The 25173-nt window shown below is 41.9% G+C and overlaps 1 protein-coding gene across 2 annotated transcripts in view; it reads right to left on the bottom strand.

Annotated features, from left to right (window-relative positions):
* Positions 1-10831, bottom strand: part of GPR158 (G protein-coupled receptor 158) — a 146330-nt gene extending 135499 nt beyond the window's left edge. For both annotated transcript variants that reach the window (XM_089533393.1, XM_089533394.1), the window contains exon 1: positions 9339-10831. In XM_089533393.1, coding sequence (XP_089389519.1) covers positions 9339-10246 — 908 coding nt within the window. In that variant the 5' untranslated portion in view covers positions 10247-10831. The remainder of the gene's footprint in view (positions 1-9338) is intronic.
* Between the last annotated feature and the right edge of the window lie 14342 nt (positions 10832-25173).

Here is a 25173-nt window from a genome sequence, read left to right as displayed (position 1 = left end):
TTTTCTAGTGAGTCATGCTGCCTTGTGATGTGGCCAAAGCACATTCCAAAGTCTAGTCCAAATACTACCATCTTCCATTTGCAATCGTCCTATTTTTCCCCAGCTCTTCTTTTGTCTTCTTTCTTTCCACAGAAGATCCATTAATGATGAAGAAACAATGGAAGAAATGGAATCACACACCAGTTACAACTATTCCTGGAGAGGAATAGTCTGGCCATGATGACCCTACTAACTTCCAAATTAGATTTCTATGATGTGTGGTATGAGGTGCTATTTTTAAAGACAACTAGTGAAAAATGTATCTGCTACAATGGTAAAAGCTTGCAACCTGATGAGGTAATGTTACACTGATTCTAAGCTGTTTACATTGGTGTTTGTTTCAGGACCACATTCAATATACTGATTATTGCATTTAGACCCTAAACAGTTTGGGACTAAATATCTGGAGTAAAGCTTATGCTTGTCCTACCATGCCTGTGTAGGGCAAGAGTAGGCATCAAGGAGCTCACTGCTGTTGGAGGGCAAGTTCCAAACCTAGCCAACAAAGCAAATGGTGAAGAATATTGGTACCTGTACTCCACCAACACTTGGATTCCCACACCTGATGTATGAAAAATTCTTCCCGACATACATGAGAACTACATTGTTTTTTCTTGTGTTTTATCAGATAAGCTTTGATCTTTGTAAAGATATGTCATTAGATACAAAAATCAGTATCGTCTTGGTTCAGTCTTCAATCAAAATGGAGACTAGTCAAGAAATCAGAAGACAATTAGGATTTGGAAGAGCAGCTATGAAGGAACTAAATACAATTCTCAAGTGTGCAAGTACATCACTGAACACTAAAGTCAAGATCATTCATGTCCTAGTATTTCTGATTTCTACGTATGATTGTGAAAGCTGCACAGTTAAGAAAATTGGTAAGAAGAGTCAACCCATATGAAATGTGGTGCTGGAGGAGATATCTACAGATACTACTGACTGCCCAAAAGACAAATGAATACAAGAGAAAATCAAGCCTGAACTTGCACTAGAAGCAAATATGACTGAACTGAGGCTGTCATACTTTAGACATAAAATGAGATGACATGAGTCATTAGAAAAGACAATAACGCTTGGAAAATTTTAAGGCAGCAGGGGGAAAAAGACCATATTACACCAGTCAAGGAAGCCACCCACAGCCCTGAGTCTGCAAGACTTTAACAGGGTTGTTGACAGCAGGGCATCTTGGAGGTCTCTTATTCATAGTCACCACAAGTCAAAGTCAATGTGATGGCAATTAACAACAAAGCTTTTTATGGTATTCTTATCACGCCAATTTTAAAATTAGCATTTATATTCTATCATGTCGATTCTGTATTATTGTGTTTTTAGACCTTTGTATTTTACTGTATTAATAATGTTCTGATTTGAAGGGGGTGTATGACATATAAAGAATTCATTTTATGGGCACCTTATAAATATAAATAAGAATAAATATTCATTAGCTGGTACCTAGGCAAGGCACTTTATTTCTCATAACACCTTGTGGAATACTTAGGCACATAAATATGCAAATCTTACAAACATTTCTGTGCCAGATTAAATTTTTCCTGTTTGGCAAGGAACTTTAAATTTGTCAGTCTGCTCTACTGTCTGCTCATTTTATGACTTTATTCTATTCTACCTTTTGTGCATGTATGATCATTTGGGTTATGTTTATTACTTGCCTACTGCTGAACAGCAGTTGATAAATATCATAAATAAAATAATACACCAACCACAATTTTATCAGGCATTCCTCATCAGCATTATGAAAAGAATAGATCCCTATGTCCAACCAAAGTTACTTATATGTACATCCAACCTGTGCAGCAGGATTTAAATTAGTTAGAAGCAGTTTGCTCCAAAGGTACTTTGGCTGCATCCACGCTACAGAAATAATCCAGTTTGACACTGCTTTAACTGCCATGGCTCAGTGCTATGGAATGCTGGGAATTGTAGTTTGGTAGCACCAGTAATCTCTGACAGAGAACGCTAGATGTCTCACAAAATTACAATTGCCAGAATTCCACAGTATTGAGCCATGGCAGTTAAAGCAATGTCCAACTGATGCAGCCTAAGCCATAGGTAACGTTTGATGGGTTCAGGTGTTTATATGCTTGCCCCGAGTATGTCTGTACTGCACAATTACAGCAGTTTGATTCCACTTCAAGTCTCATGGCCACATCCTACAGAATCCTGGGTTTTATAGCTTGGTGAGGCACTACAATCTCTATCAAAGAATTCTAATCTCCTCCAAATACAAATCCCACATTTCCATAAGAAAGAACCAGGACAGTTGAAGTGATACAACACTGCTATACTTATGTATGAATATATCCCAGGACTCTGCATTGAGCATCAGAAGCAAATGAAGTTTATGGTCCTCCCATTCACAAAAACCATTCCTGATCTTCCACCACTACAGTACCACTACACACATACATGGACACACACACACACTGTCTTTATTCTAATTTGGAGCTGGGAGGACTCATTTTGTTAAAGGTTATATTTAACTTATTGGGAAGCAAAAATCCTTGCAAAAATACTGTCAGAGAGCTATCTTACAGATCTAAATCTGCTTCTTGTCCACCTCTGGCCTATACAATCCATCTCCCAAATGAGAAGAACATGAAAGAGAGCTATCCTCCAAATCCTCCCCACTTCACTCTTTTGAAGGACAGCCCCAGCATAAACAAGGAAGGATTGTTTTCTAAATTGCTTTAAGTTCTGCTTAGAGTTTAATTATATTTTAATTTTTGTATGTTTTAATGATATGGACTATTATCTGAATTGCTTTAACGCTGCAATCTGCCTTGGGTCCCAGTGGTAGGGGGCAAGTAGGTAATTAATTAATTAGTCATAGTAAAATAACAATAGCTATAGGAAAAACATCAAATATTGGAGACTTGTTTGGTGATTTTTCTCTCCTTCCAAGCAGTGAAATGGGAAGGAACATGTAATCGAAAACATTAATCTGTCCCTAGCAGATGGCTCACAGAAGCATTTTGCTGTGAAAAGACTCCATGAAGCCATTAAAAAAGAGAGAGGAGGAGAAGGAGGAATATATCATTTCTTTTATTCTCAAGGGATTTAACAGAGGAGTTTTAAAAAAATTAAAAGCATCATTATCACACAGTGACACAGAGAAAGGAAAATTAAAAGCCTGTTTTGAGAGGCATGTATGGTGATTAATTGTAATGATATAATGACACAGGTATAATTATTTTTTTCCACTATGTTTTTATAATTTCAGATTGTGAGTGGATTTTCCCTTTGTGAAATGAAAATCATATTGCAGGGTTTTTCCCCAAGTACAATGATCTTCTGACACATAGGGCCAGTACAGACAGGAGTTTTGCCTAGGGCCGATTTTTCGGTTCAGTGGGGCTAGGAGTCCATACACACCCAGCCCTACTTTTGGTGCCTGTGTACCATCTTGCCTCAGCACCGTCCACATGAGGTGCACAATGATGATGCACAGGCATCCGAGCGCCCAAAGGGTGCTTGCCGGAAGAGGTATCATGGTGCCGCATCACAGCGCTTATGACGCTTCTAAAAAGAAGCTGCTCTAGCTGGCTTATTTTTAGGGAGCGTATCATTGCCACATCATGCGGCTGGAATGGCACCAACGAGGGGTAAAGACTGCCCCCCATACTTCACAAAGATGTTTTAAACTAGGGATGGTCCATTTCTCTACGACTGGGAGAGGCTCCATTCTTCCACATGCTGGTCTGGTGGCTAGGGCAGACAAGGGCTTGGAAAACTTACTTCTGGGATTACAGTTCCCAAAATTCCACAGCCAGCATGGCAGCAGCCATGTTCACTTGGGAGGTGAGATTGTTGTCCAAAAAGCAACTTTTCTGAGGTGGATGACAGATGGCTTACCTTTATTAGCACTGCCTAGACCAGGGCTGGGGAACTTTTCCTCTCTTGGGGGCAGAGCTTGGAAGAAACTAGTTATAAATAAATATTTGTTGCTGTTGTTGTGTGCCTTCAAGTCATTGCCGACTTATGGTGACCCTAAGGAATGAGATTTTATTGACAGGTTTTTTCAGAGGGGGTTTGCCATTTGCCTCTGAGTCGACTGAGAGAGTGCCCAGGATCACACAGTGGGTTTACATGGTTGAGCTGGGATTGAAACCCTGGTCTCCAGAGTCATCGCTCAACAATCAAATAAGTATTTAGTGGTAATTAATTCATTTCTAGATAATGAAATTATAATTACAGTTCATTACTGCTGTAAACTGAAAAGACAATTGCATTCTCTTTGAATTTTAATGCTAAGTTTAATGCTAAGGAGGTACTGTAGAACTTTATATACACTTGTTAAAGCAGAAGGTTTGTGAAATAGCTATGTGGAACAAATAGGTGCCACAACAAGAGTTAAACTTTGTAGGCAGGAAAGTGTTTGTGACTGCTACCATGATGACCTCTACTGGACACTCGGTGTGGCAAATATTACTTCCAGCAGAAACCTGGGCTGGGTAGTAGCCAGTTCTTGCACAGTTCTCCTACTGACCAGAAGTGATGAGGTTACAAGACAGCTCCCATCTTGTCTTTAAAAATAAATATATGATGCTTTTAGTACAGAAAGGTGAGAAGTGAAGATGAACTACAGCAAGGCGCTGTCAGACTTCAGCCAGGGTATCCTCATGTGAATAAAGGCCAGAAGTCAGATTTCCCTGCCTAAACAGTGTTAAAAAGACCTTGCCACCTTTTTTTCCAGCATTTCCGCCCCTCTTTTTTTTAAGAAAAAAAAATCAGGCTGATCAGTTGACTTTGGGTCATCTGAAAGAATCAAGAAATGTTGGCTTTGTAGCTAGACTTGAGCTTGTTTGTTTTTTCCTAATCTAACAAAAAGTTTCACCAAGGCTGATTTGGCCGATGATGTAATAAAAGAGCTTGGGAAAGTTATTTTTTTAACTATAGGTCCCAGAATCACCCAGACAGCAGAATTCTAGAAGCTGAAATCTTAAAAAGTAACTTTTCCAAGCCTGAGTTGATCAGCAACATCAATAGCAGAAACCAAGGAAGGTCTTCAATTTCCCTAGGTAAACAATGAGGAAGATATGTAGGCCTGGTATCCTATTGTAAATTCCAACTAGAGTTGGCCCATTGAATCACTGCATTTACCTAAACCATGAATGGGCAGTTATGGAAGCCTGCCCCCCCCCCCTCACCATGCACAAGAAAATCAAAAAGTCACCAAATGGCCTGTAAGGAGTGAGGAGGCATTTTCTCCACATTTTGGGGGCCCTCCTGCCATTTTGGGTGCAGTAGATGTCCTTTTTATGAACAGGAAATGAAAAAGTTAACTTTTTGTTCACTTTCTGTTTCAAAAGAGGTTTTTCCTGGGTCTCCATTGGCCAAGAGGGCATTTGAGGGAAATTGGGGTAAAAAAAAATCAAACATAGGGGGCCCTGGGGCCCATAAAAGTGGACCTATGACTTCCACGGGCTACCTATCCCTGGCCTACATGTTAGTTTACCATTCAACAATTGATTTATGGACCTACTTTAGTTGGGACTAACTGTAGGATTCAGGCCTTGGGTGTCAGTAATGTAAAATGAAACCTGGATTGGGGAAAAAATGAAGGAAGGAAGGGAAAAAATTATAGTGGACAAAGCATTACTGTTGAGGGCAACAAAGGACTTCCAGCTCAGAATGTTGGCCTCACACATAGCGTCTCAAATTTACAGTGGGTTTTCAAGTACAGTCAGCCCTCCATCTCCACAGATTTTTTATCCACCCATTCAAGTATCCACAATTTGAAAATATTTTAAAATATATACATTCCAAAAAGCAAAACTTCATTTTGCCATTTTATATAAGGGACAAAATTTTACTATGCCATTGCATTTAATTGGATGTGAGCATCCATGGATTTTTTTATCCATGGGGGTCCTGGAACCAAACCCCAGCAGATACCAAGGGCCCACTGTAAATGTTACCAATAATTGAAACAAGCATTCCTAATGTTCAAGCTTTACTGGCATCTTCTCAAAACAGAAGAGGCACAAAAATAATTTAGAAACCTGCTTTACATAAAGCCAGTGCAGAGATCAAGTTTGGCTAGTTTAAAAAAATCCTACAAATTATCTCAGAGTAATGGCTCCTTGAAATAACTTGTGACTTCACAACTGAAACACAACTATAGTACATTTAGAGAAATATGTAGATGCACCTCAGATGTCAAGGAAGGAATGAGAAGCTCTTGGATGAATGGGCCAAACGGAGCTAGGAAATTCAATCCCAGTTCAAACACAGGCTAAGAAAAATACTGGGCCTCAGTCCAACTGGAAGTTCCAGTTAGAGTTGTCCCACTGCATCAACTGCTAAATGGTATATCAATACTCATATAAATCCTATTGAGTAAATGGATGTGTTCTAGTTGGGACTAGCAATGGGATTTAGGCCTATTTGTTCTAAAATCTTCCTTACAAAATTGGAAGAGTGCCTCACTTCACACAGCTAAAGCTTTACACTGGTTTGAAGATTTGGAATAGTCAAATGGGGGTGGGGGGACTATAATTAGTATTGCCATACAGATAATTATAACTATACAAGATCTATAACTATTACAACGGAATCAATCATTTCCTACTCTGGCTCTAATTGCATTGCTCTGCTCCTGTAAATGTGATGAATATAAGAGACAGGTTAATTACCTACTAAACACCAAAAGCAAATAGATCAGTGAAAGCACTAAGCTCCATAGTCCAAAATTAAATAAAGATGACAATTTTTGAGGCTGCCTGTACTTATCTGAGAGTGAGCTAAACCATCTCATGATGCAGGAAAATTTTGTCACAACTAAAGCTCAAATTGTAAACATATACATACTTGGGGGGGGGGGGGAGGCTCCACAGGATTACACAGCATGTCCCATTGAAACCTATGGCTCAGGCTATATGGGATTAGCTTCAGCCCCACTGCTTCAGTGAAGGCTTCAGTAGAGGCATGACTCCCTTGTCAGTGTAATGGTGAACTTTTATTGCGTTGTTGTTGCTGTTGTTGTGTGCCTTTAAGTCCTTTCCAACTTATGGCAACCCTAAGGCAAACATATCATAGGGTTTCTTGGCAAGATCTGTCTAGAGGAGGTTTACTATTGCCTATCCATAGTGCTGAAACCATTTTGTGGGAAAGGGTTTGAATCTTGGATGTCTCCTCCAAATCTCAGAGCAGGTTCACCACCCCACTGACATGGAAGTCAGTAGCTATTACTGCATTTCCACCTGTGGGGTTTGGTCTTGGTTACCTTTTGCTGAAAAAACACTATGAGGCTTTGTAAGTGTCCACAGCAACATTGTCAAGCCACTACATTTTTGGTATGTTAGCTTGAGAGGTTCTATATTTGCCTCGTAGTTTTATCTTCTTCACCCCATCACATTCCTTCCTGCCACTTTAGCTTCCAAGTCAGATTGGTGAGGAAAACCACTGCCCTGAGCTTTATTTTCTTGTAGCACATGCTGCTAAAATCAATCCATCATTGTAACATCTGTTATCTCCCCACTGCACACTGCACATGCACTTTTGAGTCAGCTAGTCTGTATGTTTTAGCTTGTATTTTTTAACCTTGTTTTAATTGTTTTTATATTGATGAATTGATTGATTGTTGTTACAATTTGTATATTGTATACAACCATGTTACCCACTTTGATCTACCCAGGAAAAGCGGGCTACAAATAAATAATTATTATTATTATTTATCATTGCTTTTTTAAAAAAAGGAAAAAGCTCCTGGTTTTTAAATGAGAACTAAAGAGAACTACAAAGACAGCAATGCTATGCAGAGCTCCACTGAAGTTATTTTTGAATAAACATACTGGACTACAAAACTGATATATTCTTTAGTTCTCACTATTTTTGTAGGGCAGGGTGGAGGGAAGTCAGACCACAGGCTGCAAAAGGCAATAAATAGCTGTTTTTTATTCTCCCAAGGCATCTAAAATGGGGAAAGAAATAAAAAATAAAACTGTCCTCGTACATCACCTAGGAAGGTGGTGTCTTGCTTACTTCCTGGATTTAAAAAAGACTCTCCTGGCCTAAAACAACCCTGGGAGTAGCAAAAAAACACACCATGGTTACTATGTCCCCAGTTCTCCCAGAGAACATGGCTGGACATTCTGATTTATTTTTAGGAAGTTAAGAAAAAAAAATAATAGAGATGGCGGGGGGGGGGGGGAGTTCATCTCAGTTGTCTGGCTCTCCCAAGCCCCAATCTGTATTCCTGCATGGCAGGGTGTTGGACTGGATGGCCCTTGTTGTCTCTTCCAGCTCTACAATTCTGTGAATCCTTAGGGTGCCTGCCCATCCTGACACAGGAGATTGGAAAACAGCATTCTTGTTTTACAAGATCCTGTGAACAATCCCTATTAAGACTTCCCTTCTGAATAGGATCAGGCTGCATTTCTATACCTGAGTACTGGGAGACAGCCCTTGAGAATACCAGTGAGAGTTATTTTTGAGTAGACATGTAGAAGACTGTTCCACAAATTACTGAACTAGCATTGCTAAGGAGGTCTGTGCCTCAAGATCATAGAATCACAGAATCAGAGAATCAGAGTTGAAAGGGACCTTGAAAGTCATCCAGTCCAACCCCCTGCCATGCAGGAATACACAGTCAAAGCATCCCTGACAGATGACCATCCAACCTCTGTTTAAAAACCTCCAAAGAAGACTCCACCACTCTCTGAGGGAGTGTGTTCCACTGTCAAACAGTTCTTATGGTGAAGACGTTCCTCTTAATGTTGAGGTGGAATCTTTTTTCCTGTAGTTTGAATCCATTGCTTCATATCCTAGTCTCTAGAGCAGCAGAAAACCAAGCTGACTCCAACCTCAGTATGACATCCCTTCTAATATTTAAAGAGGGTTATTTTAACACCTCTTAACCTTCTCTTCTCCTGGCTAAACATACCCAGCTCCCTAAGGCATTCCTCATAGGGCATGGTTTCCAGATCCTTCACCATTTTGGTTGCCCTCCTCCAGCGTCTCAACATCTTTTTGAATTGTGGTGCCCAGACCTGGACACAATATTCCAGGTGAGGCCTGACCAAAGCAGAATAGAGTGTTAATATTATTTCCCTTCTAGACGCTATACTTCTATTGAGAGACAGAGAAAGATCAAGCTAAGGAGGACAGGCTCCATTCTATATAGTGTGTGTTTGTGTACACTACACAAGTCAAACTCTACGATTCTATGATTATTTGCTTTTCGCTAGTTGAGCAATGGCATATTGAAACAAACAAACAAAAAGATAAACCATTAATAGGGTTGCCTCTTATGAACAATAGGAAATCAGGTCTCCTACCTGAATTCTGGCAGGAGGTTTGGCTGCAGCCCATAAAAAGCTGCAGAAAGGGTCACCAGCCAGGCAGGTTTGTAATTTCCATTCTCACACTCCAGGTAAGGAGGGGACCACTGGACATGGCTCTTCTCCACAGGGTGGTTGCCCTTCTTTCTCAAGGTGTTCTCCCAAGCCTTGGCACCAGGACTGGCACCCTTCCGGTGGTGGTGCGGCCTCCACTTGCGCCTCAAGCTGTGGAACCACTCGGTCTCACCAGTGGCATTGGCCGAAGACAAGTCCTGTAGCAGGATCTGGCTGTCTTGCCGGCTGGCTTGGAGGAAGACCTGAGGTGCTGAGGACAAGGGCTCCAGGCTGAAGGTGAGGGCTGCCTTGGAGATGTTGGGATCCCCTTCCAGCAGGCTTCGGATCAGAACTTGATACCACTCGATGTCCTCCTGCAAGTTCTGCTCCCGGGACTTATTGCTTTGAAGGACGGTGTTGAGAAAGTTGGTGGCATGGAGGAGAGAATCCAGGGCACCCTGGAGAGGAGGGTGTGAAGCCATCAGGCGTGGCCTCCCAGCCCAGTTGGCCAGTTCATAGTTCCCAGAGCAGTTGGCACGCCTCAGGGCCCGTGGGTTGCCCGTGTGGAGGAAAGAAGCCACATTGGGGGGCAAGCCCCGGAAGAGCCAATGGGCCAAGAGGACCCCTTCCTCCCCTTCCTTTTCTTCTTCTTTGGTGGTAGTGGAGGACCTGCTCCAAGGAGAAGATGGAAGGGCTGCCCTCTTGGCTTGGTTGTAAACAGGCTGGGCCGCCTTGAGGACTTTCCCTTGGCCTGGCACTGCCTGCCCTTGGCTGGCCTCCATGGCTGTGCCCAAAAGACCCAAGAGGAGGAGGAGGAGGAAGGGGATGAGGAGAGAGCCCAGCCAACCCATGGCCGCCTCTTGGGCAAGGAAGACCCAAAGCCTTGGGGAATCTGCCCCTTACCGAAACAACCAGGCAGAGCCCAACATGGACCAAGAGGGGAGCCAGATCCGGAGTGGAAATGAAGTCACCTGTAACCAGGTGTGTCTCTGTTGGGTGCAAGGTGTGAGTGTGTCTTCTTCTGCCTCTCCAAGGGAAGCAAGGTCCGGGGATCACACAGCCTGGTGAAGATGGGGGGCTACAAGGCAAGGCGACCCTTCGCCTCCGGAGGGCTCCCTGGGGCTTCCTTTCCCCTCCATCCGATCTCCAGGAAGGTCGTTCAAAGAGCAGCCAGCTGATGATGATGATGATGATGATGATGAAGGGGAGGAGGAGGAGGAAGGTGAGGATGAAGATGGTGATGGGGGTGATGGCTCTCCTCTTCCTCCTCCATCATGGGGGGCAAAGGCACAGCCCAGAGCCCCCCAGGCGCCTGGCACTGGGCATCTCCTGCCAAGGGACAGTGGGCACAGAATGGCACCTCTGGCCCCAAGCGATGCAGACCCCGAGGAAGGAGAGGGAGGTCTCCTAGTGCCTCACCTTAGCAGCAGCAGCAGCCCTGCTTCCCCTGCTGCTCCTGCCAGGCTCTGAGCTTCTCGCCTCCTCTGCCCACCCAGGCTGCAGCTCCTCCTGTCCGTCCCGCCCCCTCCCTCGCCATAGGTGGGCTCTGCCAGGCTCCAGCGCTGGGTGGACGCCTCCCCTGTCAATCAAAGGGGGGCAAGCAGGGAGGGAGGAGGGAGGAGGAAAGAAGGGAGGCGCTGTCCAGTGCTGAAGCGAAAGGAGGAGGAGGAGGAGGAGGAAGAGGAGGAGAGCTGCTTCCTGCCTCCAGGGAGACCAGGCGTCCTCCTTTTCCCAGGAGCTGTCCTCCCTTTCAACCCTCTGTCCAGGAGTAATTCCAAAAAGTCCTCCATTTCAAGGTGAGCGGAGGTCCTGCCTTTTCAGGACCTGTCCTCCATTTAACCCTCTGTCCAGGAGGAATTCCAAAAAGTCCTCTATTCAAGGTGACTGGAGATCTTCCTTTTCCAGGATCTCTCCTACATTTCAACCTTCTGTCCAGGAGGAGGAAGAGAGCTGCTTGGTGCCTCCAGAATGAATGGAGGTCCTCCATTTCCATAACCTGTCCTCCATTTCAACCTTCTGTCCAAGAGGAGGAGGAGAGTGCTTGGTGCCTCCAGGGTGAATGGAGTCCTCCTTTTCCACGACCTGTCCTGCATTTCAACCTTCTGTCCAGGAGGAAGAAGAGAAGAGACTGGGTTCACATTGAAGAGGAAGAGGAAGGCGGAGTAGGGGGTCATCCTTGTCACTTGCAGACTGTGCCACCTCTGAGGAGACTGAGAAGAGGGGGACTTTATAAGGACTCCTTAAATCCCCCAGGGATGTCCAAATGTCCTAACTTTCAAGGAGGACAAGGCACTACAAAATGTAGGACATTCACGAAAAATGGAGGATATAATTAAATGAAAAGCTACAAACACAGAAATATTACATGCATACTTCTTAGTCTTGCTTAAAACGGAGGGCATTTTTGAAAATTTCTCCTACACAGAAGGCTGGAATGGAGGACATGTCCTGAAAAAGGAAGATGTCAGTTTGTTGGACGATTGTTGCGTTATCTTTCCTTCTCCTTAGATAGACAGGGATTTCCTGCATATAAACTCCTCTTTCTCTCTAATTCAAATTAACCACGTGCTTTAGGCCACTCTTCCTTTGGGGCTAACAAACACTCTCTCCAAGATTTTCAACTGAACTGCGTGTTTTCCATCTTCCTCCTCTCTCAACTTTCTTTGGAAAGATGATGAGACAGGATTTCTTTTTACCTGAACTATTCACTAGCTAGATTAGGATATAGCATTTTATGTATATATTGATTATAGCCATTAGTAAAATTTTGTTTGAACTACAAGCTACTTGTGTTGTTTTTGGAGTCAGTCTCAGTTCTTAGGGAAGCATAGTTAGACAAAGGCACATGTCTGCTACTCTGCTGATTTAAAGCTAGACCCTAACAGGCTTGGCTTTAACATTTTTTTGATATTTCAGCAATTTTGTTTTCTTACTAAAGGCTGAAGCCTTAGGAAACTTAAATTACCTTCCACTGGTCACCCTGGTCCAGGAGGAAATCCAAAATGTCCTCCATCCTGAGCATGACTAAGAAGCACGAATTGACATTCTTATGAGTGATTTGAGCTTTTTATTTGGTCATGTCCTACAGTTTTCCTGAATGGACTCCATTTTGAGGCATCTTGTCCTCCGTGGGTGGTGAGGACATCTAGTCACCCTGGGTCAGATGCAGTCACCTGCTGACTGTGCCGCCTCCAAGGAGACTGAGAGGAGAAGGGCTTTGCAAAGACTCCTTATGCATCCCGCCTCTTTCTGCTCTGCAGGGTGGCATCACTTTGGATCTAGACCGGTGATGAATACCCCAAGGGGGAGAAATCCTACTTCCCACCCAGTTCCACCTAGCATAAACATACAATGATGGGAAAAGCATTACCTTCTGAACTTCTGCCTGATGCAGGGGCATCACTAGGGGGGTGCAGGAGGTGTGGGCTGCACCAGATGACACCATAAGAGGGGTGACACCACTGCTACCAAACATTTGCCTTATGGAAGAAATGAGCTGTGGTGTTTACCTGCATCCCTTTAAAACACTGAAGGGATGATGTGAGTGGGGCAAGGCTCAGTGGGAAGAGAAAGAAGAGACCGCAGGTTTTTTTAAAAAAATTAATTTAAATTTTAAAATGTTTAATTTTAAAAAATAAATAAAACATTTTTATTCTTTTCAAATTTTCTTTAAAAGCACCACATCTTGCCAAATTTTCACTTTAACCACATGAAGCAATGTCAATCCATTTAGGCTGTGCGTATGTTATTGCAATTCAAAGGTATAATTTTAATTTCACTAGTTCTTTGATGTCACCACTGTGGCCATTACCTTCAGTAATATAAAGGAATGATGATTTATGAGTAACGTTAGTACAAAAAAACCCAGGATTTTCTATGGTGTTGTAAGAGATGAGGTCAATAGGTGGGGTGATACTATGAATTACCCCACTGGGTGACACCAACCTTAGGTTGCAAAGCCCTAGGGGAGAGAGCACCATGTTCACCTCTGTGCTATCAGTATCCCAGGAAGAAGTGGGAGTTTATTTTATTTTACTTTTTAAGAAAAGAAAATGATGGTATTAATGAGCGAATTAATTAAGAAAGTAGAAATAGATCATGGGAAGACCAAGGGGCTAGTGACACCTACTGGCTGAAGCTGGGACATCTCCTTCAAGCAAACAAAGCATATCATGGATGAGGAGAAGATGAACACAATAATACTAAATCAGATGTTCTGCTGAGCATCAGAAAAAAATATCTACTTTTCTATACTTCTTAACATTTGGACAGCAATTCTGTCTTTGGGAGAGTAACAGGTTCACTACATTGTGTGTGAGGCGGGGGGAGAACCCATATCATCTAACATCCCATTCATGCCTAAAGGAATTTGTAGATTCTCCCATTAAATGTAGCATTCAGCAGCCATTTAAAAAAATTGCTCAAAACTTGCTATATGTTATAGGTATGCTATCATAAAAATTGTTGTGCATTACAATCAGAATGTGTTTTGGCCCCATACTAAGGCACTGTTCCATATGCTTAAGCCTCATAGTTAACAATGGAGATTAAATACATGCTGCAGCATAGCCTGGTTTAATATTATCTATGCACTGGAATGGGAAGATTATTAATAAGCAGGGATGCTGGAACTATTTTTAGGGGAGAGCTCAACATTGGCAAGTAAGAGGAAGGCAAATTATTTATCTCTTTCACTGTCATTCAAATATCCTTAAATATGAAGATTTTTGCAAGCACAGCATATACAGAGATGTGCTCCCCGTGTGTTTAAAGTAGACCACTCCCAAGTAAGTGTGCACAGACTGTAGCCTTTGTTATTCCCAAGAGAGCTCATAGACAATAACTGTCTCTGTTTCCCTAGTCTAGTCTATAGTTTGGGGTTGGACCCGGAGATATTTCTTAGTTAAGTGTATTTATCTAAATAACTGATGCAGGATTCTGGCCTTTATTTGTACTGACTTGTTTCCTGGGGGGAATGAGATTAATCACCTTAGAGGAAGATATCCCCCCACTAACCTCCCATAATGGAACACATAGCAAATAAAGTTTTCAAATACATGGATCTGCCAAGGACAAAGATGCGAAGGTGAAGCTCTTCTATCTATGTGTCTGTCAATCATCAGTACTTCTATGAGAGATAAATGCCTAGCTCCACAAGACACTCAGTGCAAGCAGGTGGACTGGAAAATCACAGCTGTTTGTTTAATGCAATACAAGGTAAGAAAATGAAAAATGGGAACTATAAATAGGAGAGAAGATTAATATCTAATACAAATAAAAATGTAAAATCAGATTAATCATCCTTAGCTGACTGTCTAGCACACTTTCTTTTATGTTAGATCACCTTACAGTTGTTGTTATTCTCGTGGTGGTGGTGATGGTGGTGTGCCTTTAAGTCATTTCCAACTTATGGCAACTCTGAGGTGACCCTATATTGGCAAAATTTGTTCAGAGAGGGTTTACCTTTGCCTTCCTCTGAGTCTGAGAGAGTGTGACTTGCCCAAGTTGACCCAGTGGGTTTCCATGGCTGAGCAGGGATTCAAACCCTGGTCTCCAGCAACCTAGGCCAATTCTCAAACCACTATGCCATGCTGGCTTACAGTGCTCCAAAAACCAAGAGCAACATTATCTACATTGAAGCCTTCCAGGTTTCAAGAGAAATGAAATCCACTGTTGTCTGAAGTTTTTAAAGAAGTAGTTGAATTAGTCTCTTGCAGTATAAAAGGAGGAAATAAGAGGGAGGGCAGGGAAGGAATGTAGCAGCGCTTTTAAGACTAACTAGTTTTTATTTTATCATGAGTTTTCATGGATATAAACCTGCTTTTTTAGATGCAGTTTACTGATATTAATGTCTCAGTATAAAACCTGTTTATATAGTTATATAGCCATTTCTGTCCATTGCCATGCCAGCATCTGCTACCCAATATGGTCTTCCCAATCTCCTTAAAGTGCCCAACATCTTCACAAGCTTCCCATGCATGTACTCAACATCCCTGGTCCAACAAATGCCCACCATATCCACAAGCATCCCATGCTCATGAACATGTACATATATAGGATGGATACTGCCATTTTTATGGTTAGAGAAAAAACTACATGGGCACATAGTTATTCTGTAGTGGTGCAGATTTTTATGGAGAATTGACATGGGAAATATAGCTGAAATTCCAGCTCAAAGGGGGAGAGAGATATCAGTTTCTTGCAAAACAAAACAGGACAAGGGAGCTCTGACCGTGGACTTTTACTATCTCAGCTAATCTGGACCTTGAATACCATGATTACATTGTATTAGTAGATGTAGACTCCTTATTGAGATCTGACTTCCCATTATGTTCATATGTTACGCTATTATTACAGGTGTGGTTAACTTGTGGCCCTCCACACTTTGCTGGACTTTAGAGCTAATCAGTCAGGATAGCCAATAGTGGGGGATCATGGAAGCTGAAGTCCAACAACCTCTGGAGGACCCACTCCTACATTATTGTTTTCCCTTTGTTCTTTATCACAAGGCTGAAAATTGTGTGGCCTACCAGATGTTGCCATACTGATACTCCCACCATCCCTAACCAACAGATACAAGAATATCAGATCGTGGAAGCTGTAGTCAGGGACGTAGCCGGTGTGTGTGTGTGTGTGTGGGGGGGTTCATTAGAAAAATGAATGGTGCGTGCTGCTGTGCCGCCACACCCAAGCCCCATTATAATTGTGGCACTTAGTCTGTACCCCCCCCCTTCCTAAAATCCTGGCTACATCCCTGCTGTAGTTCAATAGCAGCTGGAAAGCCACATATTCCACTAGCCTTGCTATGTAGCACAACTCACAATTAACCCACCCTCCTCAGTGACCATCCCCTGTATTAAATTATTCCCAGTACTAAGACTTAGAAAGGCAAACAGGAAGGAACTATATAAGAATCTCAAGCATGAAGACTTATCACTAAATGCCAAAGGCAGAATCATCCAAGCCATAGCATTTCTGATTTCTATCTATCTAGGATCTATGATTTCCATTTCTGATTTCTACCTGTGGGTATAAAATCTGGGCAGTGAGGAAAGGTGACAAGAAGAGAATCAACTCATTTGAAATGTAGTGCTGGAGAAGACTTCTAGTCTTCTACACATGTTCTACCATGAGCTGAGCCCATGGTATCCATAGACAAACATATGGGCCTTACAGCAAATCAAATCTGAACTCTCAATGGAAGTGAAAATGGCTAAACTGAGACTGTCATACTTTGGACATCTCATGAGACAAAATGACTCTTGGAAAAGATGATAATGCTTGGTAAAGTGGAAGGCAGTAGGAAAAGAGGGAGACACTGGCCTCCTCTCCTGGTAATAGCAAGTGGGAGGAAGCCTGGGGTGAGGAAGGGTGCATTAATGCACTATAGGTGCATTAATACTATTAAGGAAGCCGTGGTTTTGAGTTTGCAAGACTTAAGCAAGGCAGTTGATGACTGGGGCTCTAGGATGCCTCTCATTCATAGGGTCACCATATGTCAAAGTCAACATGATATCCAATAACAATGTAGTATCTTCAGTCCTGAAATGCTTCTTCTCCTTTGTCATAGGAAGCATTTATCTTAAAAATATTGAATTCCATTCCAGCTCTGACTCCTGCCCCTTGTTATAATCCATCTGGCCACAGTTCCTTAAAGCTTTCACTGTTCATTAAACTGCCTTCAGACACAGAACTGGGATGCACCAGCAAGCACAAAATCCAACAGATGGGCTGGCTGGCTGTACTCAGGGTGGGCTAGCTAAGGTTAAGTTTGCCAATTTCAAAATTCCTCATCAAAATGCTTCCAGAAGCCACATCCTGTTACCATTTGTTCTATTAAAAGCTGCAGATCTAAGCCCCTTGAAGGAAAGTTCAACAAATAAAAACAGAGCAGAGAATATAAACTCATAATTATTATTTAAGGTATTTATGGAAGACAATTAAAAATGATTGGGAACAAAATGCTTATTTCAAAATACCTTCTGGAGGAAAATGCCATTTTCTTTTTGTGTAGCCAAGAAAAGGAGAGGGGTGGAAATAACAACAAACATAAATAGATACAGCACCTGCCTTTTCACATCCAGCACATTTTTAACTACCTGGTAAATAACAGAAGCTAATGATGATACACCTTCCAGATTTTCTGCCAGATGCCCAAAATTAAACTCAGCTTCTGAGATGTGGCGCCTGCTTGTTTTTGTCTCTTTCTGACAGTTTACTGTTTGAAGTTCTCTCCATTTTTCTTACAGCTAAATTTGTGACTCGCTAATTAAAGAAAGGAGGCTTTTTATAAAAAAAATGCCAATAAACAGCTTTTAAAAAGCTGTTCTGAAGGCTCTCTCACTACAACTCATCAAGGAAAAAGGCATAGATATGGAGGCATTCAGGCTTAGAGAAGAAGAAGAAAGGAACTGCTGAGGAATTTAGCTTCACGACAATTTCTGAACCCAATGGAAAAGAGAGGCAAAAGGGAGCCCATATGTCATACAGACAATCATCTGGGGACAGAAGAGATAGAAAGCATAGCAGGATTCTGCAGCACTGCAGGAAATAAATAGGATGGTGTGACAGAGGAAGATCTTTGAAGAGGAGAGAAAAAAGATGAGATATCATAGTAAAACCTCCATGTCTCCTTTTAATCTAAAAAGACAGATTTTATTACCGTATATACTCAAATATACATCGACCTCATTTGGGAGCCAAACAGTCATTTGGGAGCCAAAATTAGGAATTTTGATATGCCTCATGAATAATCCGAGGGTAAAATGTAGGAGCGTATAACAAAAGATGTAAAGGATGAAGCAAAGAAAAATGATGCCAAAGAACCTACAAAATTCCATCAGGCATAACTGTTTGTGCTCGTCCTAAAGGCTGGATGGATGAGAGAGTAAGGGGGGTCAGTGCTTCTTTTAGGTGCTCCAAGGAGGAATTAAGCTCTCCCCTTTCATCAGAGGATGGTTCCTTGTTTAAATAAGAGTTAAAGTACAGTACTTACATTGATCTGTGGATAGGTCATCTCAGGTTTTTGACGTCAATTTTTGACTAAAATTTCTAGATTTATACATGAGTATATACAGTAATTTAAATGTACCTTTAATAGCATTCTGAACAGGGCTGGTCCTATCATAAAGCATAGCCAGATGATTGCCTCAGGCAGCAGATGCTGGGGACAATGGTGGAAGCATCCCAGATGTTTCTTCTGGACTACCCAGCTGCTATTTTTCTTGGAAGACAGAGCTTTGTGTTCCAGGCACACTGTTCTATTCCTTCTAAAGTGGCTACTGTCCTAAAGTGTGGTGAAGGACACTATCCCATCACCAGATTTAGCTAGCTGTCAGTTCAGCTTGCTTCTGTATATGAAATATGGAAAGACATTGACTTGTTCTTTGCCTCAGGCAGCAAAATGTCTAAGGCCCATGCACAAAGGGATCTTGTGACATCTTTGAGGCTAAGGTGGTTACTACATGCAACTTTCAAATCATGATTAGACCTGGGGGGGGGGGGATGGCTTTGGGGATACAGTTGGCTCTATGTATCCACATATTCTTTATCAATCGATTCAACAATCCATGGCTTGTAAGGGTTACCGTTTACTACCCCACTGTATATAATGGGACTTGAGCATCCATGGATTTTGTTATCCACAGGGATCTTGGAACCAAATCCCAGTGGATACTAAGGGCCAGCTGCACGTATTACATGCCACCACCTCTGACCTGTAGGTGCTACTTCCCCCAAGCATGGTTAGGGTATCCCCTTTAATTGATGGGGGGAAACCATCAATAAGCTCACAATCATGCTAGTCCCCAGGTGTGAAACATTGCTGCTGGGACATTTGCGTTATTGGCAGTCACATGGAGTCTGTGTCCCCTCCTCTCTCCCTGTCCCCCTTCCCTTTTTCTATTCCCAAGCAGCCTGATTACCTAGAGCTTTGGAATTGGGTGAAAAAGTGAAAATAAAAATAAAATAACCTGAAAGTCATGCTGGGTAGGGCATGGGGCAGGGAGGCTGGGTGAAGGAGGAGGTAGGAAGAGAGTGTTAGGGTGGCAGCAGCCCCATGTGATTGCAAACACATGTGCTAATGGCTGTTACACAAACAGGTACAATTCTATTTTCACTGACAAGCGTAATTGCGGTGAGAACAGGGCTTGTGCATAAAGCCCTAACTGAAAGAAAGAAGTTTGTAGTGTAAGCTTTCATAGACAAGGCCTCGTCCAGAAGGGGGGAAAGTCTCTCGACATCCTAGATTTTATTTTGGAGATCCACATGACATTTTCTTCATCCCAAAACATTTACTGGGAACTCCCAGCATTATTAAGGACTTTTCATTCCAACTTCCCAGGTCAGTTTAAATTAACTCAGTGTTTTACACATGGCACATGGCAGTCTGTTTATATTATTCTGAAACTAGCTAAGATGGCTGCTGCCAGTAAAGCACAGCTGTTGTTTCCAGAACACAGATGCAACAGAGATCAAGCAAGGAAAAGAGGAATGTTTGCAGCAGAAGAATATGATCTGGATGTTTAACTAGTGTAATATTGCTAAAGCACTTTAGCATTTTGATGATAATTCCTGAATAATAATAATAATAATAATAAAGAAGACTCAGTGGAAATTACTGAAAATCAGTTTCTTAAGTTGTATGAGTGTAGATGTGACACATAAGCAGTGAGAGGGTGAAAAGAAAGGACACAAGGAGAGGAGAACCTAGAATATTTTTTTAAAAGCGTTTGGATGCAAACCTGGAACTATCTAGGTAAAACCAAAACAAACAAACAAAACGCTGGAAAGTCTCGATACCTCCAGAGACTTTCCCCCTTTCTGGATGGGCCCACAGATGCATGGAGTACATCAGACGCGTGGAGTGAGGTACCTGTGGATAGACATTTATACCAATTAATGGGTAGGGGGCCTGTGAATAGTAATAGAAATATACAAAATGTGGGTACGATGATGGGGTGACAACAAATTCAGTTTCAACAACAATCATAAAGAGAAGTTAGAGGACAACAGTAGGAACCAAGATGAACAGATGAATAAGTGGAAGAGGTTCTTGGTCTGGTGTGTTGATACGAGCTTGAGACTAGAAAAGAGATGCAAAAAAGTTAGCATGATAACCTGCTCAAAGCTCCATCTTTGATATGATATCCTTTCAAATATTTAAACATGGCTTAGCCAACCTTCCCTTTTCCAGGATAAACACCCAGCTCTGTAAGCCCCTCCTCATAGGACATGGTTTCCAGGTCCTTTATCATTTAGCCACCATTCAAATATTATTGGACTGGAATTTAAAGCATAAATCACCTTTGGCGATACAGGCAGGGGATTCTGGCAGCTGCATATCAACAGTATCTAGGACTACATGATTCCCACCATTGTTCTAAACAGAAGTCACACATCTGTGGAATTGTTTTGAAGTGCTGCATTTTAAGAAGGAAGATCTGGAGGCATTAACTATTATTTTATAAGTGATTCATTTTAATTGTCTGCATATTTATTGTCCATGAGTTTGATAGGGACATATTACTGGGAAAGAGACAACATTTTCCACTCTTAAATGCATATTGTTCTCATCTGGCATATAAATTCAAGGTGTCCTGGCTCTTCTTTAAAGACAATCTGTTTTCTCCTAGAGATGCTGTTATGATCAAATGTTTCCCAAGAAGTTTTAATCTTCCATTCAGTATGATAGTTTGGTTGTCCTTTTCTTACTCTCCTTGTTTCTCTTCACCATTCAATAATTGGTGAGTTTGTTCAGGTTTGAGGAACAGGGGAAAGTACCCAAACAGAAAGGGGAAAATATCCAGCACATTTCACACAGCCAACTATTGAGTAAATTTAAGATTCACCTACCAAATAAACAAAACACAGAGCCCAAAAATAAAACCAATCCAACAACGAACTATTGAAATGAATTCAAAGGAAGTTTGCCACACTTTACTCCCAATGAAATAAAAAGGACAAATTGGGTGTGACCAACCAAATTCCCATTTGATTTCAGTGAGCCTTTAAAACATGAATTTATCCAATCACTTGGATTTTAAGAGCTCACTGATGAGAAACTCCAAGATATACTTCCCTATAGCATTGCATAATGGTCAGCATTTGATTCAAATCTTACAGTGGATGGATAGCTTAAGGCTTCACCAACTGTGGAACATGATTATATATGTCAGACTCTTTGTTTGTCCATTGCAGTATCATCTGTTACCAATTTGGCAATAGCTTTCCAAGCAGTGACTTAGAGTAAATTTCAGGCTGACCTTTAAGAAAGACGCCAGATCTAGAGAAAAGTTAATTTGGGATTAGAATTCCCAGAATGCCTCACTCGTCTTTTTGCATGCCTTATAACATCAAAAAAAGAGCCAATATGGTATAGTGGTCTGAATGTTGGACTAGGATACTGGGGAACTAGGGTTCGAATCCCCATTCAGCCATGGAAACCCACTGGCTAACCTTGCACAGTCACACACTCTCAGCAAAGACAACCACCCTCTGAAGAAATTTTGCCAAGAAAGCCCAGTGATTGCTTCACCTTAGTGCCAGCATAAGTCAGAAATGACTTCAAGGCATAGGATAACAACAAATGCCTTGAAAAGCCATGTAAGGGCAAACAAAGTCCTAGGGAAGCTCCTTCACTCATAGCAGCACAGAGCAAACAGACATTCTACTGCCAAGATTCTGGTCCATGCCCTAGTGATCTCACGACTTGATTACTGTAACGTCCTCCTGGCTGGGCTTCCTCTTTCTCACTTCCATCCTTTAATTTCTGTCCAGCATTCAGCTGCACGCATTATCACTTCCACCCACTGCTCTGACCACATCTCTCCTGTGTTGGCATCCCTTCATGGGCTCCCCCTCCCTTTCCGCATTCAGTATAAGCTCCTGCTGTCGACGTTTAAAGCCCTCCATGGGCTGGCCCCCCCTTACTTATCAGACCTTATTTCTCCTCACCTTCCCACTAGGGCCCTCCGTTCTGGTAGTCAAGGTCTGCTGTCCCAGCCCAGGATTTCCTCTGCCCCATCTCGGATTTTCCCCATTTTCACTCACTGCCCCTCACTCCTGGAACCTTCTTCCCCCGCGAGCAAGTGCCATCACTTTTTTAACCAGCTTCAAAACGGAGTTGAAGACCATCCTGTTCAGGGCAGCATTCCCAAGCATTGCATAATTGTCACTTGCTATTTGATGTTCTTTTGTTGTCTGTTTTGACAGTGATATTGAATCATTTCCTGTATTGCTATGTATTATCCTACTAGAGAGGCCCCTTCCCCACCAGCACTCCCTTTGTGTCGTGTCTTTTTAGATTGTAAGCCTGAGGACAGGGAACCGTCCAATTAAAAAGATTGTCTGTACAGCGCTGTGTAAATTTACAGCACTTTATAAATAAAGGTTAATAATAATAATAATAATAATAATAATAATAATAATAATAAATGGTAAATTTTATCATTCCACCAGCAATCTGTGGCCCTATCATAGACATAAGGAGGAGCCTTAGGCAGGTGGAATAGCCTCCTGCAAGAAAGCCAGATGGAACCATCTCTGTTTTTCATGCTGGAGGACCCATGTTCAAATCCATGCAGCTGTCTAATGCTACCCTGGGAAAAAGTGGATAAGGCTCTTCCAGGTACAACTGAACTTAACAGGAGAAGGACTGAGTAACTACTAGCTTGACTCCAGCGTGGGCCAACATGCCTACCCATCTCACACACATCCTGGCAAATCATGGGTTTGTTTCTATCTCCACTGTTTTGACTGATCAGCCAGCTGAGAAGGATTTATTCTTCTGCCCTGTATTCTCTGTGCCTCACTTAACCACTTTCACTCACCCCTTTTCCTCCTGCCTACCATCAATGGTTTGCTTTATTCACTTTGACATTGCTCTGTGCTCTCTTAGCAGCCTTCCCCTTCTCACTCCAGGGAACCAAAGTCCATCAGATTTTCTGAGTCTGGCACCTGTAACAGCCACATTTCTATAAAGTATTGCAGGTTTTTCACATTACTTTATGTGGACTGTTACTGTTGTTGTGATTGTTGTTATTTGTTGCCACTAACAACATCACACTTCTCAAGCCACCAAGTTCCATAAAACAGTGTTTTGTTAAGTGTTCCAAGAGCCACACATATTCTTCAATCCTTAAAATGTTGTTCTTATCACCACCACCACCACCACCACCATCATAATCATCAAGCTTTCCCAGCCCAAATTTCATAATAGCAGTATTTTGGTATTTCAAGTGTTCCACATATTCTGCAGTCTATAAAATGCTGTTCTTGTAGCCACCATCACCACTATCACTAGTATTATTTTTATACTGCAGATATGGGGAAGAACCAAGAAAATGCCCCAATCCTTAGGGATATGGCTGAAGTGAGATCTGAACCAGAAGCTTCCCAAATTCAGTTTTGAGCCCCAGTACATTCTGTCATTTGAGGCTTCTGCAACATTCTTTCTTAGCTTGATAAGCTCTCTCTCCCCTCTACCAAGACCACCCATAATTTTTGCCAAACTGTTTCATCTCTGCAGAACACCTGCTATATTTCCTGCCTCTGCTTCCCATTTTACATCTGGTTTCCATTTGGACAGCCTTGTGTTTAGCTGGGCTTCCTCGGGTGCCTTTCATAACCTTTGTAGTATGTTTTTAATCTTTGTAGCTGGGTTCCTCTTTTCTACAGCTTTCCTCTTCATCCTGCTAATGAAACGACCCAACTGGCAGGCTGTGTCTTATGTGAAATGTTATTTTTTCAAATCAAGGAGTACCAGGTTATAAGCCTACGTTTAGAGGGGGGAGTAACAAACCTTAGTGTGCCCATTTCAAGCTGCCAAAGAAAACTATACCGATGAAACACATTCAAGCAACAGCTTCTGTTTTACTATTGAGTATTGATCTCTCAATCTCTCTCTCTGTGCAAGAGTATGAGAATGAGAGACAGAGAAATTGGTAATCCATTCATCCATCACTTTATTTATATCGTGCCTTTCTCCCAGGCGTCTTACAAAAATACAGAGAATACAATAAAACACATATAGTTAAAAACATACAAAATCAATATTAAAACAGTATTAAATAACAGCATAATTAAAACTAATTAAAATCTTATTTTAAAACAGATTTTTTAAAATACAGCATAATAAAGGCCATTTTTGTTCAAACCATTTTCCAAAAGCTTGCTGGAAAAGATAGGTCTAAACCTGTTGCCAAAAGGAAAACAAAGAGAGACCCATTCTAACTTCAGTAGGGAGGGGTTTTCAAAGTGTGGGAGCAATCACAGAGAAGGCCTTTCCACCAACCGTGTCTGTAAAAGCAGTGGTCCAGTTCAGATTGTTTAAACTAGAATGGACAACATGCAGCTGCCTAATAGTAATAGCCACATGCAAGCAATCAGTTCAAACATCTGGGAAGACTGGTCTGTCTCTTCTGTAGCATTCTCCTTGTGACAGTGCAGAGAAAAGAAGGTGTGGCCTGTCCACAACCAGATGTGTCTATCACATTACACAGTTATTGCACTTTGATCCCACTATAATGGTTATAGTTGAATCCTGTGATATATTGAAATTTATAGTTTTGTAAGGGACTGGAACCGTCCAGTTAAGAATTCCAAAAATCCTCCCTATATTGTAAATGCTAGGATTCCATAGGATGGCATTGTGGTACTTAATGTAAAATCATAATGCTGTAGTTGTACATCATGAAAGAGATAAGCTCTTGACTGTTCTCCCCTGAAGAAACATAGTTCTCAACAAATAAAAAGTTTCCCCATCCTTCATGGTTTTGAA

Source organism: Sceloporus occidentalis, unplaced genomic scaffold (genome assembly GCF_023333645.1).
Source record: "Sceloporus occidentalis isolate IW3139 unplaced genomic scaffold, rSceOcc1.0.p SCAF_7, whole genome shotgun sequence".
NCBI classification, from domain to species: Eukaryota; Metazoa; Chordata; class Lepidosauria; order Squamata; family Phrynosomatidae; genus Sceloporus; species Sceloporus occidentalis.
Note: the sequence above shows the minus strand (reverse complement) of the source record. Positions and strands in the feature narration are given on the sequence as shown.